Genomic DNA, 19,788 nt, shown 5'->3' on the forward strand with positions numbered 1-19,788 from the left:
ACTGAAGTATTATAAAACCAGCAGTATCTGATAAGGCTAAGCTTTAATGTGCTTTAATCGATCAATATATCTCATCCAATGTCTTACGAGCATTTAAATATCCATAAAAAGCATCATTAATGCAGCCAAAAGAGGTAATTTTGAAGATTTAACAGGATTGGACGCTTTGAGCAATGAGACCCTCAATAAACCTTTTGCCTTTGTCCCTCCACACAGGAGGGTGGAGTGGACTTTGAGCGTTCAAAGCACCGTCTGTGCCTTCCAGTCCCCTGATAGAGCCCAGCTGAGGGTATAAAAGCCCCGAGCTGAAGTTAAGAAATCAGTCTCGTCTGAGTACTCGCCAATAACAAGGGAGAGAGCTTCAAGAAATCCATCATGAGGGATTCACAGCTCTGCCTTTTGCTGCTCCTCTGCACATCTGCCTTGGCTTGTAAGTACTTCTTAGAAAGCATTTCTTTGAGCATTGTACATAAAGTTTAAAGTAGTACGTAGTTTAACACTGTAATGGTTTTATTTTTTATTTGCTGTGTGACTATTAACTTTTGCCGCAAATAATTAAATCCTCAATTGTTTTGCATTCCTTTACCAAATATTTTAATTTCAATTAATTTCATATGACAGGGACAATGCAATTTAACATAGCTCCAACACAGAGCATTACACTGATGTTCTGCAGTTTATAGCTTTTGCCCATTTTCAACTCATGTCCCTTGTGGGGATTTTCATGTACTGTAAATGTAAAATATAAAGATATCACAATCATAAAATGCACCACAAATTTGGAAATACAAATAAATACCACGATTCAACAATACACATACACCTTTTATTTTATTTAAAGTGCAATAAGCATATACTGGCTATAGCTCTGGTTTGCTTTCAGCCAACTCTTTATTAATTATGTGTTGAATTAATTTGATTTCAGTTGGCAATGTGCTCTAGAGTTGACAGCCCTTTATAGAGAAAGCTGATTATCCAAATTTAGATCTACCGTGTCGTATTTTACAGTTGCCATTCACCAAGCTCCTAGTTACTGTCCTGTTCTGGGATATGTCTGGAAAGATGCTCTTGGGCTAGACCGTAAACACTTGAAAACTAATTTGAAAAAAACTAAAATTAGTAATGCTCTCAAAGCTAATTAGATTGTTTAAAACAACTGAATGTAGACAACTTAGACAGAAGAATGCCGTGGTTGAAAGTACATTATAATAAACTTTGAAAATATAATAAAAAAATGTGTCATTTATGTGAAATATTACCCACCTTTGTGGAGACATGGTATAATAATATTATGAGCGAGGACCTATGGATTAGTGTAGTAACAGTAGTGGTAGTTGTAGTCAGTTGCATTACAGTTACTAAATAATAAATTATTTGTTTTCTTAACAGTTGCTCAAGATGAAGATCAGCCGACCTGCCTGCGTAAGTTAATAAGTAACATTTTTGTGTTGACATACAGTCAACATATTGACTATTTGTTTTCGGGAGTAGAAAAAGATGGCCTTTGCATACAAAATCTCTTCTTAACATTGATTTTCTCTTCTAGTGGCCGAAAGGTACAAGACCCTACACAAGTATGAATATGAATATCAAGCTGAATCTTTGAATGCCATCAACGGAGCCTCACAGCTCAAAAACGGACCCAGGGCCTCTTGCGCGGTAGGAGAAAGATCTTTCACAATCATCTTTAGTCATCAGATTTTTCTTTTTCTATCTTAAATTTCTCAGAGTGAGATTAAAAAAAAAATTTACCCTTTCTCACAGGTTGAAATTGAAGTACCTCAGACTTGCAGTTTCATCGTCCGCACCACTGGCTGTACCCTGAGTGAGGTGGTTTACATGGACGCAGACGGAAGCCCTGTGTTCGGTCCTGCACCAAGCTCTGATGCCTTTGCTGCTGAGATGGAGAAGTATGTTACTTTATAAAAATCCCTTAAATCAAAAAAAAAAATTCATTGTCAATCTGATATTTTTGGAGGATTTGCACTGATAATCAAGCTCAAATATCACATATTTTTTTTAGGTATCCTCTGAAGGTTGTGGTTGAGGGTGTGTACGATGTGAAGCTGTACCCTGAGGATGGTGAGACAACAACCATTTTGAACATCAAGAGGGGTATCATCTCTGCCCTGGCTGTGCCTCTGCTGGAAGAAGACAAGAACAAAAACATGGTACAGTACTTTAATTAACCAAGAAAATGCTTTAAAATCTGCATATTTTTGTACCCACTTCAAAGAAAACAATGCTTAAAATTGTTTCTCCCCGGATCTTCTATTTCAGCCTACTATTCACGGCAAGTGCAAGACCTCTTACACTGTCAACGCTAGAGAGGACATTGCAACTGACATCAGCCTGAAGAGGGACCTGTCCAGATGTGACAAATTTGTCCCATTGAGAGATCACACCAGCCCACTGGCACTTATCTCTGGCATGGTAAGATCCAATTGTCCGTGGTAACAACATGAACATTCAGACACATCTTCAAAAGTTGATTAAATAAATAACTACTTCATGTAAGCTTTTACACTTGTCCCATTTACTGTCCTATACATCCAGTCTTGGATCAAAATCCCCATAGTGCACGAATAGGAATCTTATGCTTGTGAAAGAAGCAAGAGTAACTTTTGTATCAGTTAATCTGAGCTGTTGTAGCAACATTGTTAGAAAAGGCTAAAACAGATTCAACTGCAACACAAAGTATATTTAATTGACAAGTGGTATCTGGGAAGTGCAGCTCAAACTATTCTACTCTTTTACTTCCATTCACTGCATTAATATGATTATTTGTCTATTTCCAGCACTACCCTCTTGCCCAGATGGTCAGAAGCTCCCAGACCTGCAACTACAAGTTTGACAATGAGAAGAAACACATGACCTCTGGGTCCTGCACAGAGAATCACATCATCATTCCCTACTCTCACAAGTAAATCCGACCTTCTATTTGACTATAAAATGCTCATAACAGTGTATATACTGATATTTCTTGAACAAGCCATAAACAGTATTTTTAAGCATGTATTTTTTCCTACAGTGGAGAATATGGAGTTACCAATGTTGGAAAGCAAGAACTGACTTTAGTGCAGGTCTCTCCTCACAATGACAGAGTCTTTGAACACAGTAAGCCCTTTGTTTGATTTGTATACTTTTGATATAGAGTTAATTATTTTAGTAAGGTCACTAAAGGTAAGATTAAGGCATTATAACCATGTTGCTTGTGTATCACAGGTGACATTGTCAAGGGTCTTCACATGGACACTGTCGAGGATAAGAGTGTTATCCAGGATAAAGATGCAGCTCTCAACCTCCTGAGAGAACTGGCCACTCTGCCCGAGACTGAGGGTGAGAAGAGGGCCCACCTCTTCCACAAGCTAGTCACCATGGTCCGTGGAATGAAGACTGAGACCCTGAGCACCAGCATTCCTGAGGCTCTTGTTGTGTCCCGTCTCCTGACCTACCAGGTTCTGGCCCAGTGTGGAACCCCTGAGTGCAGCAGCGCCATCATGCAGATCCTCAGGACTTTTGACGGCTCCTCACTCGAGGTAGATGCCGGTGTTTTTGCTATGGGACTCATATCCAATCCCTCTGCCCTCCTGATCCATGACATGCTCGAGATGGCCAAATACAAGCCCAGCAAGCCCATCATGTATGCCCTGAGCAATGTTGTCAAGAGGTGAGTGAAGTTAATCATCAGTCAAGATTTAATATCTGAATTTAACGTAATACATCAGCAAACATTTCCCCTTTTTATTTAAAAAGGGTATGCAGGCATTTTATTCTAAATATCTTTTTTTTCCAACAGGTTTTACAAAGCTGAGGGAAAGCTGATCCCCGAGATTTACTCTGTTGCTGAATTCATGGCTGCCCAGTTGGGTGACTGTTCTGGTGATAAGGACAACACTTTCTTGACATTGAGAGTGGGTGACCTTCCGTATTAGTCACAATTGAAATGACTGCCAACACCAAGGAGCCCAATATCAATGTGTCTTTTGATTCTAGGTTGTTGGAAACATGGCTCCAGCTCTGGTATCTGCTGGCCCCGCACTCAGATCTGCTGTGATCCAGTGTGTGAACCAACCTACTGCTTCCCTGGCTGTGCAGCAGGCTGCCATCCAAGTGTTCAGGCTGACTCCCGTCCCTGAAGAGGCAAGTTAAACTATTTCAAAGGTTTGAAAATAATAAAATCGGAATAATTATTTCTACTGTATACTCATTTAATTGATGTCTATTGGTCACAGGGCAGAGAGATTCTCATGCAGGTGCTTTTGGACAGCACCAGCCCCATGCAAAAGCGTATTGCTGCATATCTGGTACTTATGAAGGACCCCCAGAGCACTGAACTGGCCCAGCTGGCTGATGCCTTGCCCAATGAGCAGGACAAACAAGTCAAGAGCTTTGTGATCTCCCACATTACCAACATTTTGTCCTCAACTGTGCCAGAGACTCAAGAGTAAGTGAAAAGAAGTTTAAAATGTATATTTATATTTCTTAAATTTGTTGTTTTACGACATGGTAAGTACGATTTGATCGCCATCAGACATTTAACAGTAATATTTGATTATTTTTTAACAGACTGAGAGAGAAGATTCAAGGTGCGCTGCAGGGTAATGAGGTCGGTGCCACAATGGACCCCACCAAGTTCTCTCGCAACTACAAGATCGGATCTGTGGAGGGCAACATGATCTTTGAGGATACCAGTTATCTGCCCAAGGAGGTCATGCTTGAAATGACTCTGAAGGCATTTGGTTATGACATCGACATGATGGAGGTAAATATTTTGAGCTTTTTTCATTCCAAATTGTGCTTTGAAACAATTTTTCAGGAAGCTGATTTGTGACAGTGAAAAATGTATCACCTTTACAGATTGGTATGGAGGGAAAAGGATTTGAGCCAACCGTTGATGCCCTCTTTGGAAAGAATGGCTTCTTCCCCGACACTGGCCTGAAGACAATGTACTTTGTATCTGAAAACATGCCACTCAGTGTCAATGAGATCCTGCAGAACATACTCCCTGCTCTGAAGAAGGACAGGATGAAGAGACAGGTACTCAGACCAATCTGTTTTGTACACATGACTAAAACAACTGTAATCATGATGATTAATGTTTCAGTAATGTTTCAGGAAAATGATTCTAAGAAAGTGTTAAAATCTATGTTTAGGCCTCCCAGAACCTGATGAGGGAGATTGGACGCAACCTCAACAAACTCGTGAGGGAATTGAAGGCGGCACAGTCTCCAGAGGCCATGGTTTATCTGAGACTTTTGGGAAATGAGCTGGGATATCTGAGGACCAACGAAATGGAGGAGATGGCCTACTCTGCTGCCATGATGTTTGACAGCATGTTCAAAATGTTCCCAACTGATGTAAGGACCTGTTTTTAAGAGCATAGTTGACAATCAAAGAATTATTTCATTAAGTATTTCCTTGTCTATGATTTTAATGTCCCATGTGTATCTTTATTTGCCACAGATCATGATGGCACTGATGACCAAGGCTGACAACACAATTTTTGCCCACTACATCTTCATGGACAATGAATTCTTCCTGCCTACTGTCACTGGTGTGCCTCTGAGGATTACAATGTCTGGTACTTTCAGCCCTGGTATCAAGGGTGGACTTCAGGTTGCTCGTGACATGGTAATAATCCATAAATGTGTTTAAATTCCAGCAATACTTTTTCACAATGAATAGCATCAACACAACTCTTTACATTTCTCCTATGTGTCCACACAGAGTGAAGTGAACTTCATGCCCTCCGCTAGCATTGAGTTTGTATCTCAAATTGGCTCCTACATCCCTGAATATGTCAACTCTGGATTAGAGATGCACAGCAACTTTTTCCATGAAAGTGGGCTCAGGGCTAAGATCTCCATGGCACGTGACAATGTTAAGCTGACCATCCCTGCTCCAACAAGTCCAATTAAGCTCATCAAAATGACGTAAGTCTAAGTAGAACTTTTGGAAAACGCAACAGGCAGGAAGTAATTTAGGGTATTTTATATCTTGGATTACAACAATTTCAATTTTTCTACATTTAGATTCAAACAATTTAAGCTGCATTCTAACTTTTATACATTTAACATATAGAAACACCCTGGTGGCAGTGACTGGATCAGAAGTGAAGACCATCCCCCCTATGGTGATGGACAAGGTTGATGTGCACGAGTGCACTCCTTTCTTCGCTGGAATGAAATATTGCACTGCTCTGCAGTACATTGATGCCTATTCTCAGGAGACAGCCCCCTACTTCCCCATCACTGGAGACAGCCAGTAAGCAAGACTTTCCAAACCACCAGCATATCATTTTCTTTAAAAAAATGAATTACTTATCAATATTGGCTAATTATCTGAATTATCTACATAGATTTGCTGTGGAACTCCATCCTACTGGTGAAGTCGCTGAGTACACCGCCACTGTTGCCTATGAGCTCCTCAGAGAGGGAGAAGAGGGCCGGCAGAAGGTTGACTCTGTGAAGTTAGTTCTGAGGGCTGAAGGTAAAGTATAATATGAACAGTATGATACCCCTTTCTGTCTTCTTAGTGGCTCAAGTGGCCAAAAAGGTTTACGGAGGTTATATAATATTAATATATTTGTTGGTCAACAACAGGTTCAGAGCCCACTGAAGCCAGAGCAATCATGAAATATAACAGAAGAAAGAATGTCATCACAGCTGACATCCAAATCCCTGACTACGATGTGGAGGCTGGACTCAGGCTGGGTGTTGTTGATGGAAACACTAAGGGCAAAGGAACTCACTCTATTTCTCTTGACCTCATTAACAAGAACATCCCTCAGCTCTCTCTTGTTGGCCGTGCCAAGTAAGAAATCAACCATAAATCCTCATTAACATTAATGTCATCCTTACAATTGACAGTATGCTAACTCACTGCCACATTTTTCAGTCTGAAGGCCATGAAGGAGGGTATGCTGCAAGTCCAACTTCTTGTCCCCTCAATCAATGCTGATGCCACCATCACAGCCAACATGAAACGTGATGAGGAATTAGAATTGGAGCTTGAGAGTGAAATCAAGATCATGGCTGCACACTTTGAGCAGAAAATTGCAATGAAATATGGTAATTTTCCAGTTATTTTCCAGAATATTACATGCAAATTGATTTAATAGTTCTTGCTTTTTTGACAGTTTCATATAAACCTGGGTCACATCCTGAATTGAGCTACATCTGGCATTTAAGAATTATGGTTAAAATTCAGGACCCATAATATGGGGCCATTTTGCCTCAGAGAAAATGCCAAATTTGATTCATTTGTAGAGTAATTTAACCGGGGGATTAAAGGAATATTACCTCATGTTTTTGGATTCCATTCATTGTTCTCTATTGTTGCAGATGACAGCAAATTTGAGGTTGAGTTCAAGTCTGAAGCGAACACTGACACCACCAGCTTGTCAACTGCTGAGTATGGCAACCAACTTCTTGACATGCAAGTGGGGCAGACTGACATGAAAGTCCGTCACATCTTCAAGAAGTTTGTGGAGGTATGAATCTTCGATTTAAAAAGTATTCACAGTTTCTCTTATGTTCTGATTTTTAATGTTGAGAATTAATAAATACTGGTTATTGTTTTCTTAGGCAGGAAACAACTACATGGAAAAGTACGGTGCTGAATTACCTTACATTCAGAACTTCAGAGTGCCTGATATGCCTGAGATTTCCCTGCCAGAGACACTGTTCCTGAATACGTAAGTGAGAACAACTCTGGGGTGAATGTTTAAAGTCACTTGCTTTATTTTACAAAATATTTATGCATTTTACTTTTGTCCTTATAACAGTGAGACAAAGGCTGTCTACTATTTCAACAACGAGCAGTTCACCATTAATATCCCTCTACTTCTTGGCGGAAAGTCAACAAAAGAGCTTCACTTCCCACCAGCTTTGACCACACCTGCCGTGTCTCTACCTCAGTTTGGACTGGAGATCGTCTCCATGAAAATTCCCATCCCAGGCCTTGTTGTCCCCGAGAGCTTTACTTTGTCCATTCCTCTTTTTGGAAAGGCTGAGGTGTCAACTCTGATGAAGAGCAACCTATATGACATGGAGGCCTCAATGGCTGCTGGGAAAGATGTTGTGGAAACACCAAGCTACTCAGCTAAGTTTAATGTGACAGGAACCTCCCCACTTGACATCCTCTCAATAAATATTAAAGGTATTTAATAATAAATATCATTCAAATTATGCAATGTTCAATCTAGGTACAACAGTTTTCAGTTGCAGTTTTCAACTCATACTGATGTTAAAAGATGTGAATTAATTTTGGTTCCAGTATTACAGTGAAAATATCTGTTATCAAGCTATAAATCATCTGTTCTTCTTTTGTGCTTCATGTAGGCTCTGGAATGTTGGCCACCACTGATTCCATCAAGGCCGAATTGAAAAGCTCTTTGGCACATAAATTCCTCGAAGCCACGGTTAATATTGTTGAGGATGTAACCATCACAGACAAAATCAATTTGAAATCAAGCAGCAAGATTGAAGCCACAAGCCCATTGGGTCTTCATATTACACTAGAGCACACTTGCATGACTGGAATCAACACTGAAGAAATTTCTGCTGATAGCAAATTTGAGGGAACAGTAACGGCTGGACCCATGTATGGCAAGACCATTTCAACCCAGTCATTCACCATCTTCCCATTCAGGCCAGAAGCAAATATTGATACTACTGTTCAGTTTGACTCCACAATTGGTAAGGTCCAGAACAAAATTGCAGCATCTCTTGCCAATGGTGAATTGTCAGTTGTGTCCAACACCAATGCCTTTGAAGACACCTTGACCCATGTTGCTGAGCTTTCCTTCAAAGATAGCAAGCTGTCACTGAAATGTGATGCAAATGCCCTTGCTCTTGGTATAAAGATCCGTAACCAGGCTGAATCCTCTGCTGGTGCTGGTGAAGTCCTCATGAGAATGGAGACAAATGCAGACCACTCTGAAAACCGTGTTTACTCTCTTTTGACTGCCTCTCTTGATGTCAATGGTCTGGCAGTAAACAGCGATGCCACCATGAAGCTCCTTGATAATGAGGCTACTCACAAGGCTACCCTGAAAATGAACACGGACGGTTTGACCACAAGTGGAACAACCACCCTCCAGAGCCCCCTGTCCTTGGAAAACACCTTTAATGCTGGACTTGATGCTTCAATGGCTTCTCTATCCATTACCAACAAGGCTGCAATGCGTGACATCAAGGTTGATAATGCCAATACTCTGACCATCACTCTTTCTAGCCTTGACTTTAACTCAAAGGCTGAAGCCACCGCCAGTGAGTATGCCACTTACACTCATGATATCACTGTCGACATGAAACCCTACACTGCCTCTGCAAATGTTAAAAACAATCTGAACCTTCTGGCGGCCAGCTTCAATAATGAGGCTCAGCTGCAGGCAGAGCTCTACAAGATGGACCTGACTGGAAGCCTGAAAGCCATCTATGGTGAGGAAGAGATCAAGCACACCTATCAGGTAAATTATGTTGATATGACGGCAAATGCAAAATGCAGCACCACTGGAAAACTCTTGGGAACACACATGAGCCACAACACCGAGCTTGAGGTTGTCGGTCTTGCTGCCAGGATCACCAATGACGCCCGCTTCAACTCACAGCCAATGCGCTTTGACCACACCATCCGTTGCAGCATTGTTCCTTTCGATTTCAACCTTGATGCCATTTTCAATGCTGATGGAGACATGACCATGTATGGAAAGCATAGTGCCCAGCTTTATGGCAAGTTCCTCCTTAAAGCACAACCCCTGGCTTTTGCTACCTCACATGAATGCAGAGCATCAATAAACCAGCAGCTAGACACCGGTTTTGCTCTTGAGACCACATTTGATAACAAGATGGATACTGTTCTGTCACTCCCAGAGCAGAAGACCAGTTTTAGAATGAAGTCTAAGATGAATGAGCATGCCTTTAATCAGGACATGAGTGTTTACAACACTGCTGAGAGAACTGGAATTGAGGTTTCTGGTACCATCCTCACAAACATGCTCAATGCAGAATCCACGGAGAACCAGCAATTCACCATCTCTTCCTTTGTCAAGTATGACAAGAACACAGACAGTCAAATTATTCAGTTCCCTCTGATTGAAAATCTGCCTGCATTCTTGGAAACCATCAAGGGTGTTGTTGTGCATGTTGCAGAGGTATTGCATGACTACATCAACAATGACGAGATAAAGGCTAAACTAGAAGCTCTTCCCCAGTATGTAAGCGACTTTGTTTCTGAACTGAATATCGAAGGCAAGGTTGTTCAGCTGAAGCAGTATTTCAGTGATCTTACCCAGGATTATGTAATTTCCATGGAGGATGTGGAAGCATCTTTGAGAAACCTGAAGGTTACTGTTGAAAACCTGTTGGCTGATCTTACTCTTTACATCCAACACTTTGCTGGTATGGTGAAAGAGATTATTGTTAGTGGCACCCTGCCAGAAACCCTCATTCAGAAGATCCAGGAACAGCTGAATGCCATTAATGAGGAGTATGACATCAAGGCTATGGTTGTACATGTGATTGATACCATGATGGAGGTTATCGACCAGATTCATTTGGACAAGCTCAGTGGCAGCAGCATTCCATTCCTGCGTGATATTAATTCCAAGTATGGTTTCAAGGCCAACCTAATGATAATCATGAGGGATATTAAATACATGATCAAGCACTTTAACATGCAACGATGTGTTGCTGATTTGAAGTTCTTAATTTCGTCCATCAACCTTAAAGCTAAAATTGAGAAACTAGTGAGTCAGATTCCCGCAGAGATTTTAAGCGATGTAATAGATTCCATTAAGGAAATTATTCAGGACCTTGACATCCTAGGTAAGATCAACACATTCTATGCCAAGATGAGGGAGTTGATTGCAAAGTTTGAGGTTGACAAAAAAGTTGAGGCTGTCTTGGAAAAGGCTGTTGAGCTCATCAAGCAGTTCAAAATTGAGGAAACTATCAGGGCTGTGGTGAACATGGTGAAGGACGCAGACATCCCTACCAAATTCATGGAAGTCTTTCAGGGTGCTATTAACTATTTGAAAACAACCGAGATTGATGATATAATTCAACAGCTGAATGTGTATATTGAAACTCTTACGCAAAAGCTGAGGACATTGGATTATAATGAATTTGTGGAATATGCTAATCAAATTATTGCCGATTACACAGTTTCTGTGAATGAGCTAATCAGGAGTTTTGAAATCCCCCAGAAACTTGAGGCCACAAGAGATTTTGTCAACCTTGCATTATCTTCTGTCAAAGGCTTAATGGAAAACCTGAGAGAAATCAAAGCTGCAGAAATGATTAAATCTGTAAAGGACATCATTGACCGTGTTGTGTTTGACAGCGTTAAGACATTTGCTGAATTTATGAAACAGACAATTACAGATCTGGATGTCAAAGCGCAGATTGACTTTGGCTTTGTGAGAAAATACTACACTAGAGTCATCAATGTGGTAACTGATATCTTCACCTCTACAGTTCAGATGATTAAGAACTTTGTACCTGAACAAATTTTCAGCGAGATTCAGCAGATCATTGAAGGGCTGATTATTGAACTTAAGAAAGCGGAGTTGAATACACCATCCTTCATCGTTCCTCTCACTGACCTTGTTGTGCCCACTGTGAAGTTCAGCATGGATGAGCTTAAACAGTTTGAAATCCCAACACAGCTGGACATCCCTGAGTTCACCATCCTTGGCCTCTATACTGTGAAAGCCACCACAATTTCCTTTGATGACATCAAGCAGAGAATCATTGACCTTTTTGATTTCATTGTCAACTTTGAGATCAAAATACCTGATTTGGATGCTTTCTTTGGAGACCTCACAATGAACTATCTTCCTTCTATGCCTGAGATGACCTTCCCAGATATCAGCTTTCCTGAGATCTCATTCCCTGCCATCCCACAAGTTCCCGTAGAAAAGCTTGTCAAGTCTCTTCAGCTTCCTGCGATCACACTGCCAACTATTCCAAATCAGATCATGGTCCCATGCTTTGGTAAACTCTATGGCGAGATCAAATTCCAAACTCCCATCTACAACATCAAGACTTCTGCTGAGTTCCAGAACTCCACTGAAAGTGAAATGACGCCTCAATTCACTGGATTCCTTACTTCCCAGGCCACATCTCCAAGTTTTGAAATTCTTAATTACAAACTTGATTCCACTGCTCGTATTGCAATCCCAAAAATGAGTCGTGTTGTCCTTGCAGAGACTCTGAAGTTCAACCATCTTGCTCTTGGTGTTGAACATCAGGCATCTGTAACTCTCTATGGTCCATCAGCCCAGGCCCAAGGCAAAACTGCAATTAAGGTTATCACTTCACCTTACACTGCTGACATAATGAACACAGCCTTTATTGCTATGGAAGAAGGAATGTCTGCCTCTCTTGATACAACTTACAATCATGTAGTGGACCTTCCAATGTTCAATCTCAGGAGTGAGGCCACTGTAACTCAGAAAGCAATTGTTCACCAAGATGGCTACACCCTCACTCTAACAGTTGACAATTCAGGCACTGGCAAATGCAATGCTGAGGATGGCACACACAAGAGCAACTTGCAAATGTCACTCACTCCCAGCATTTCAACGCTAACTTTCTCAGGTGACACAGACTCAACCCTCTTAAAGATGAAACAGCAAATTACTGCTGAATCTGGCTCCCTTTCCTACGTCAAGTTTAATATCCGCAATGAGGCAGATTCACCAGTCATTAAGAACAGTCTTGTTTTGGCATCTGGACATGCTAACCTTTATGATATGAAAGCTGAGCTGAAAGCAAACCATGACACAGAACTGGTTGGTCCAGTCAGTGGAGTCCTGTCCAATGGAATCAACATTGTAGTCCGTCCTGTTGAGTTTATCTTTGAATTGCAAAACAAAGGAAATACCAAGGTCAACATTTTTGAAACTCTGATTGCTAAGATAGATCTGCAGAATGATTACTCAGCCACTTTCAAACCTAACAGCCAAAAGATGAACACTGTAAGTCTGGCTCGTCTTAATGAGTACAAAATGTTCTACAACTTCACTGTTGACAATGATGAAAATGAAGCTGGCATCTTTGTTGCCATGGAAAGTGAGGCCAACCTTGACTTCTTGACATTACACATCAACATTCCTGAGATAGACCTGCCTTTTGTTGACTTCAAGACTCCAGCTATCAGTGATCTGAGCTTGTATGAGCAGACTGGATTGAAGAACATTTTGACTACCACTGAGCAGTCAGTGGACGTGAATGCCAAGATTGTTTACCAGAAAAGCCAGGCTGCCCCCCTTGTTGATATGATGGGTCTGATCCAGATTCCCTCTGTGGGTAATCTGATCACAGAGATGTCTTTCAAGTCTGCCATCATTAATCTAAATGTCAATGCTGGACTGTATGCTGAGGATGATCTCGTGTTCCGTCTGGGAGCTACCACAGCCTCTGTGTTTGAGGGTCTAAAGGCCAAACTTGATGGTACCACTAGTCTGACCACCAAGCGAGGAATCAAGTTGGCCAATTCCCTGTCCCTTGAAAATGCTCACATTGAAGGCACTCATGACAGCACCATCAGTATGAGTACTGAGACTTTTGAAACTGCTCTTTCTGTGGCTACTGTTGGAAAGATTGTCCTGCCTATACTCCACCTGGAGGCAAATCAAAATTTGGTTGCAGACACTAAAACCAAAGCAAATGCTGTCTCCTCCTTGAGAATGAAGGGAGATATCAACCTCCCTGTGATCAATGCTGTTGGAAAGGCAGAGGCTGACCACAGTCTGAAGCTGGAGGGAAGCTTTGAGTATTTTTCCATGGAGTCATCTACAAAGGCCAACATGGATGGCACAGTGCTTGAAGACTATCTACTTTTGGGAGTCCTGGATAGTGACATTAATCTGTATCTGAATAATGATGGCATACGCTCCACCTCCAAGGTTATTGCTGATGCCAAGCTGAACCAAGGCACCACCAAAGTTATTGCCATGGATGTAAATGAGAATCTTGCTGTAGAAGCCTCCCTTAACCGTGTGTATGCAGTGCTGAAATATACTAGCAACAACGAGGCAAACTTGTTTAATTTCAACACCAACGGGAAACATGTTGGACACGCTACCATTGATCTTGCCCCAATCTCTTCCTTCACTGCCGATATTGAGATTGATATGTCTCAGTCAAGCAGCCTGGGTGACTTCAGCCTCTTTGAGAAAACCGTTGCTCAGGTGACAGGCACAAAACAGAAGATTTCTGCCAACGGCAAGTTTGTCAGCCCACTGTACACCACAAACCTGGCAGCAGAAGTAGAGGGTGATGCTCCTGTCTTCAAAGTCACTGTAAAGTCTTCTGCCACCTCTGTCATTGTGCTCTTTGAATATGACATGGATGGTGAGTTGATCAAATTCCCCTAACACATTTATCTGTTTTATTTTGCAAGCATTGTTGAGCATTAAGTCTTACAAAATATTTCCTTCAATAGCTTCTACAACTGTAAACGTTGAGAGTGAAGCTCTGAACATGGTCAGCAAAGTTGTCCTGAGACATGCTGACATGACCATGGATGTCAATCATGTCATTACCCAAGCCTTAAGGTAATACTGTGCATTTGTTTTGCAATATATGTTGAATAATTACTTCTGATGATCAAAGTTTAAAGTATTAATTAATTTTAGGAAAAAGCGTCAGGCTGACGACAGGTAAATGAGTTTGTTTTTTTTACCTTGGTTTTTGATCATTGGCCATTTATGTCTGTATGAGTCAGATTCTCTCATATTAAATATCAGGTCAAGAATTAATCGTGGCTTTATATTTGAAATGCTTTCTTTTTCTAACAGTTACTCTCGCCACACCCTGAATGTGGACATCACCAGTCCTACTTTCACTGATGCGAACCTTCGTTATGCTGCTGGCAGAGATAGTATCACTGCCTCAGCATCTACCCCATCAACTGGCTTCCTGGGCCTTCAGTTCAATGGAGTCCCATCTCAGATGATTGCAAGAATCTATGGGCGTTGTCCTGTGAGTATGACCTTTTTCATACGATGGAAAATTAAAAATCTAAAAATGTAAATATAGGTAAAATAATATTTTATTTTCTTCTATTTAACAGTCTGCCCCAGAGGTTGATGTTGACATGTTGGTCATCAGATCATCTCCTAAAGATGCTGCTAAGATGAACCTGCATATTGCCTACAACATGGAGGCACCCAAAGTAATGCTTGATCAACTCAAGATGAGACTACCTTCCATCATCTCTACGTTCACGATGTTTGCTGACAAGTACCAGATCACAAGCAAAATAGAAGAGTTGCAGAACTTTGTTGTTAACCACATCAGCGAGGCCTATAATGCTGCAATTAACTATGACACTCAAATGAGCCAGCTGTCAATCTTCTTCAGGAACATCATTGTCCAGTACCAGAAGTCTGTCCAGGTATTTCTGGATGCTGTTGTCAAGGTCTTGAGAGAAACACAGTTCAAACTGCCTGGGTCTGATGAGATGACTACTCTCCCTGTGGTCCTGAAAAAGCTGACCAGCAGCATTGCTGCTTTCCTAGATATGACCCTCCAGACTATCTCATCTAACATGGAGGCCTACTATAATTCCTTTGTTGAGCAGATCAGCAGTGTGAAATTGCGCATGCCAGTTGGTGATGCAATCACTGGAGGCCAGATCTTGGATCAGCTCAAATCAGCTTTCAAGAGCATCTTTGATGAACTGGTGGACTTTGTGAAACATATGGAGAGTCTTGACACAATGTTAGTGAAAATGGGTGATACCCTAAAAGCTATTGTTGAGAAATCTCAGGAGCTTGTTGACTCTGTCAAGTCTGACTATTTAGATGCAGTGTTCATTAACATCAATGTTGTCTACCGTAACCTTCTCACAGTCTTAAAGAATATTATTGACCAGACCTCTGCCCTAAATATGGAGCAGCTCAACCATTCATTTGAGTACATTATGGACATGTTCATTTACTTAGTGGACCAGTTCAATAACACTGTTAATGGTTTGCTGCAGCAAGCTTCAGAGGAGGCTCAAACCTACATGAAAGTTAGTGATGGAAGGCTTGAGATTGACCTTCCATTTCCATTCCAGCAGTGAGAACCCCGAACAGAATAAGGCCAAAGTACATAGGGAATACTACCATCTGTTCAAAACACATACTTGGAAGGAGTATGGACAATTAGCTCTTAACCATATTTATAACAATAAGTTCAACAGAAGTACATGTTATATCATTTTCATTTAGATGGTTTATTGTGTACAAACATTGAAAATGTAATATTTTACTGAAACTCACCTTCCTGCAAAGAGTGAAAATGATCAATAAAATACATTAATGCAATCTGTAAATGTCTGATTTCCTGCTTAGTAAAGTTACATCACAGTTTAGATGAATCTCACTGAATTTATTTAGCACCATGATTCGAGAAGTGAGTGGTACTTTTGACATAACCAAGGATCTTTAAAACTGACTAATTATATAGTATTCTAAATACATTGTCAACCAAATGTGTAACATTGTCATTTAGATATGCAGTAGGTCAATCAGTTTTCTATAGCAACTGGGACGAGACCTATCACATTCATATACAATATACACATACACTGTGAAGGTAATTCCAACACTGACAAAATAATACAACACTAACTAATTAACACAATATCAGAGCACATAATGAAACAAAAATGGGTACAGCAGCGACATCTACATAGAAATAGGCTGGTAAGTTGCCAGTCAAAGGCCAAACAGATGTAAATAAAACACACCCATTCCTCTGCAAAAAATAGGGCCCAGATATATCAATCCCACCTAAAATAACTAGCTATGGTACAGGCCATCTGGTCATACTTTGCATCACCTCTTGTTGCCTCACAAAGACTAGAGCTGACAGCTGAACAACACGCACATACAGTATTTTTTTAACCTGTGTCTGAAGACATTAACACTTTCTATGACACCTAGGTCTATATAATATATGTTTTATCGATAACTAGACAGCTAGCCAGTTAGCTGCTGCATTCAGCGGCCATCAGATGGTTTGACATTACCATGTCCATACGCCATCAGGGACTGGGAGGACGACTAGTTCATCTTGAGAGGGAATAATAAAACCAACCTGTCTGTCTGTCTGTCTGGCTAATAGACAGACAGAGGATTGGTTTCATTTGCACTCGAGATAAACATATATTTAGAAAATTTCAACTCTCTGTGGGAACCTTTGTCTACTGGCAGTGAGAGTAATTACTGTACAAAAACACTGTAAACATGTGCCTTCGTGTTTCAAACAGGCAGGTGTACTGATATGCTTCGGTACTTTTGTAGGTCATCATGGCGGAGCCATCTACACCAAGAGGCACTACAGAGTAATTAAAGATGACCTGATATGTGAATTCAGGCCACCTCTACTGATGGCTGATAGACTGTCCGATTGTTCCCAAATGCCAATGCAAATGACTCTTATAAGTTCAGTTAATAAGGTGACCATTTCCTACAAGCCTTTATTTTGCTAGTTCCCTAAGATAATCATTTCCTTCGATATTTTATTATGTTAGCGTCTTTTTTAATGTTTTGGGACATTTATTATGAAGCCCATCTGGGAAAATCCCTGCGTGTCAGCACGGGATCCACTTCAATTCTGATAGTGGTCTCAAGGATTCAGTGCATTTGTCAAGTACAGGCGCATTCATTGACACCCAAGCAGAGCATGAACGCAACTGTGCTAGTTACTTTCTACTGTTGTGCGGATATTAAATGTTTATGCTGTTTATTGCAAGGGTTTGATAATAACTGCTTAAAGGGACAGTGTGTTTTAGTGGCATATACTGGTTTGTGGCAGGTTGCTACCAACTAAATACCCCTCAGCTCACCCTCTCTCTTTCCAAGCGTGCCAGAGAACTACGGTGGCCTAAAGGTAGAGATAGGTGTCCTAAGGATTTAAACAATATCGTGAATTCTGACATAGTTTTTATGATGTGCAAACAAAAGCCCAGCATCCAGTTGAGCATAGTCTATCCGGTTAGATCTCTACTGTCACTTGGGCTGTCAAAAATTGACAGAATATATATTCTAAATATTGATTCTAAAAACCTAAATAAGGTGGCAGCCAGTGGTTGAGTTAGACTTCCTCCTTGCATGTCATTTTGACGGAAAGGGTTTTAAAAATTCCGTTATAATCAATTTTTACCCGCCATTTAAATTTTAAAAATATAATAACACACAGTCTAAAGGTGTATTTTAAGGAGGAGTCTGTAATTCTAATCCAATAAACTTTTTTATCAAATACAGCGAATATTGCTTCACGGTCTGCACGTTCTGTGTGTGTAATGAAAAGAGGTTTCTAATTCCTACAGTTGCAAGAAATTATCATTCTTATTTGTAAATGAAGACTTGTGACCTAATGAATTCTCATCAGAGCTCTGGCCCACCTTCAACCCGAGCAGAGCTCTAATCAGCCTGAATAACTCAAAACACCTGTGTAGGTGTTCAGGTGCTTTAAACTGTAAATTTGAGAAATGTGCTCTCTGTCGCCTATATTGGATATCAGAGTCATGAACAGGCCAACAAATGCAATGTCTATTAGCAACCAGAGGGGGGCACTGGAACATATGATTTATAAACCATTGAATACTACAATTATATGACTGTGAGAATCTGCAGTGTTGGTGAATAGATAGCTACCAAAAATAGACGGTACTTTTGTGGTTGTTGGGGCTGGGAATGATAACTATCTCGTATGGTTCCGTAGTTTTATAAAGACATTGTCTTATGTCATTACCCAATTGGTAAAACCGTGAATGGCAGAAATGCCTGGATGTGTGCATTGATTATCAGCAGATTTTGTTCTGCATATAACTTAGCTTCCAGCTTTATTATATACAATTTTTATTTTTTATAAAATGAGTCAAACCAGGAATAGGCAAGTTCAGCTGAACCCCTGATTGAGCTTTTGAGGAACTTTGTCAGAAACTGAAACTTTTGACCCATGATTATCTTTAATAAATAGTACTAGAACATGTTATCAACTAGTTCCTGAAGATACAAGGAGATACCAGTCAGATGTAGCCATGTTTTTTCAGCGTGTCACATTCAAAAGCATAGTTGTAAATAGTTTCCACATACAGTCTATGCACGCAATTTGTTGTCTCTTTCTGTACAGAAATACTTGAGAACAACAAACTTAAGTTACACGCCTACAGCATAACAGCTCTTATGTAATGTCATGCAATAAATTAAAACCTAAGCCAGCCCCAACATGTATGATGCATTCTGGAAGCTCAACATTGAAAGCTAGGCCAACTAATGTTGGTTCAATTATGCAATTTCTAAAGCCTGCTGTTTGCCAACAGACAAACGAACACACACAACAGTAGAATTATACATTAACTAATGGGAGCAACAATAAGATAACTCAACAACATGTTTACCAGGCTCTACTTTGGTGCTCAGATACACATTTCTATAATAGTTAAGTCATGCTTTTCAGCACCTTGAGGAACTAATTTGCACCCACAACCACTGGAAAAACCACAACCAGAACTCTCCGTCTAAACACTGTCACAACAGTCTCAGCTCAACACCAGTCTTGCAAAACCCATTTCTGCACATTGAAAGTGTAAGAGGCACACAGGACACAGCAGTGGATATTTGTTCTGTTGTTAAGCACTGTCCTGATTGGGACAGAGCTCTTGAGATTACTGTTCTAATGTGGTTGTGTAATGGCCCGTGGGCCCTCTTAATGAATGACACTGCCATATTTCAGACATGTCAAGGAAAAGCACAGGTGTAAGTAGTACAAAAATATC

At 40.6% G+C, this 19,788-nt stretch overlaps 1 protein-coding gene across 1 annotated transcript; it reads left to right on the forward strand.

The window, feature by feature from the left end:
• Positions 1-375: 375 nt before the first annotated feature.
• Positions 376-16,083, forward strand: apobb.1 (apolipoprotein Bb, tandem duplicate 1). Its single transcript, XM_076084463.1, has 29 exons — positions 376-430; positions 1,390-1,422; positions 1,547-1,659; positions 1,765-1,910; positions 2,024-2,171; positions 2,281-2,433; positions 2,799-2,923; positions 3,032-3,117; positions 3,226-3,670; positions 3,800-3,914; positions 3,997-4,143; positions 4,236-4,447; positions 4,570-4,765; positions 4,861-5,040; positions 5,157-5,360; positions 5,467-5,634; positions 5,731-5,936; positions 6,085-6,267; positions 6,362-6,492; positions 6,606-6,816; positions 6,901-7,073; positions 7,347-7,495; positions 7,590-7,699; positions 7,790-8,163; positions 8,346-14,366; positions 14,458-14,569; positions 14,651-14,674; positions 14,813-14,996; positions 15,088-16,083. The coding sequence occupies exons 1-29, from the start codon at positions 376-378 to the stop codon at positions 16,081-16,083; spliced, it is 11,400 nt and encodes a 3,799-aa protein (XP_075940578.1).
• Positions 16,084-19,788: the final 3,705 nt, after the last annotated feature.

The sequence above is a fragment of the Anarhichas minor genome, unplaced genomic scaffold (assembly GCF_050575085.1).
Source record: "Anarhichas minor isolate MPS153535 unplaced genomic scaffold, ASM5057508v1 ptg000136l, whole genome shotgun sequence".
In the NCBI taxonomy this organism is placed as follows: domain Eukaryota; kingdom Metazoa; phylum Chordata; class Actinopteri; order Perciformes; family Anarhichadidae; genus Anarhichas; species Anarhichas minor.

Coding starts and splice junctions, on each gene's coding strand:
- apobb.1 (XM_076084463.1), top strand. CDS start 376: ATGAGGGATTCACAGCTCTGCCTTTTGCTGCTCCTCTGCACATCTGCC. Junction 1,660..1,764: donor GACCCAGGGCCTCTTGCGCG/GTAGGAGAAAGA, acceptor CCTTTCTCACAG/GTTGAAATTGAAGTACCTCA. Junction 7,496..7,589: donor TCTTCAAGAAGTTTGTGGAG/GTATGAATCTTC, acceptor TTGTTTTCTTAG/GCAGGAAACAACTACATGGA.